Source organism: Octopus bimaculoides, chromosome 27 (assembly GCF_001194135.2).
Source record: "Octopus bimaculoides isolate UCB-OBI-ISO-001 chromosome 27, ASM119413v2, whole genome shotgun sequence".
Classification (NCBI taxonomy): Eukaryota; Metazoa; Mollusca; class Cephalopoda; order Octopoda; family Octopodidae; genus Octopus; species Octopus bimaculoides.
Genome location: NC_069007.1, coordinates 21,723,369 through 21,724,698, shown reverse-complemented (window position 1 = coordinate 21,724,698; position 1,330 = coordinate 21,723,369). Strand labels below are relative to the sequence as shown.

Sequence of the window (1,330 nt, the reverse complement as noted above, 5' to 3'; positions counted from 1 at the left end):
ACAATCGATCGGCCATAGAGAAAGACAAAGAAACAGAGAGAGAGTGAGTGAGGGACGGAGAGTGGGAGCGAAAGAAAGAAAGAAAGCGAGAGAGAGAGAAAGAAAGATAGAAGCACAGAGAGAGAAAAAAGAAAGAAAGAGAGAGAGAGAGTGCAGGCAAGAGCAAGGAAGGAGGAGTGGGAGAGAGAAAGAGAGAGAAAATAGACAGAGTGAAAATAGAGAGAGAGAGAAAAGAAGATAGATAGATAGAAGCTCCTGACAACGCTGCACGTTTATTTCGATCGCCGACTGCAAGCCGTAGTGTTGTGTGTATCACCCATAACATACACACACACACATATATATACATACATACATATATATCCACACACATATATATCCACACACATATATATATATATATATATATACACTCCATATTACATATATACGCCATATTACACTCTATATATATGTATTAATTATATATCTATGTGTGTATATATAGATGATCTAGGTAGATTATTATATACGTGCTGCTGCTGTTTGCTATATATATATATATACACACATATATATATATACATGCAAATATCTATATGTGAGTGACTGAGTGTGTGTGTGTATAGGTTTTAAGTGTGAGTGAGTGAGTGTGTGTGTGTGTGTGTATAATAATAACTACATGTATGTGTATGTAGCTTGTTATCCAAGATGGCAAACCTTTTGAACAAAGACCCGTTCACCTATAACCAGGAATACACGGAATTCATTAAGGAATTACGTCAATATCACAGCAACAGAGGGTAAGGAAACCACATCATAAATCAATGGATTTGTTTATGATTTTCATATTCATCTAGATTCATTAGAAATATGTGTAAATGTTTGAAGATCTTCGTCGTTGCTCTGTCTAGAAACCATGTCTCTCTCTCTCTCTATAAAGAGATGGCTGTTGTTTAGTATCAGATAATTATTTATCTATATCTATGTATATATATGTTGTGTTTATATGTCGAAGCGTACTGTTGTATTTTATATTGTTGTATAGATGTATTGGTGATGTTTAGGGTGTAAATAGATATTTATATCTGGTTGTCTCTTCATGTATATATATATATATATATATGTATGTTTGTAGCTGAATGGCTGATAGCAAATAGAGAGAGTGAGAGGGGGCAGAGAGGGATATTCGCGTGTCCATTATTCAATTTTATATACTCAGATATATATATATATTTTTGTGTATATATGTATATATATATATATATATATATATATATATATATATATGAGATGTGTATATATATATGTAGAGATGTGTATATATGTGTATATATATATAGATGAGATT

The 1,330-nt window shown here is 32.3% G+C and overlaps 1 protein-coding gene across 3 annotated transcripts in view; it reads left to right on the top strand.

The window, feature by feature from the left end:
• Positions 1-228: 228 nt before the first annotated feature.
• LOC106876167 (AT-rich interactive domain-containing protein 2) overlaps positions 229-1,330 on the top strand; it is a 66,492-nt gene continuing 65,390 nt past the window's right edge. For all 3 annotated transcript variants that reach the window (XM_052977180.1, XM_052977179.1, XM_052977181.1), the window contains exon 1: positions 229-782. In XM_052977180.1, the coding sequence (XP_052833140.1) occupies positions 691-782 (92 nt within the window). In that variant the 5' untranslated portion in view covers positions 229-690. The remainder of the gene's footprint in view (positions 783-1,330) is intronic.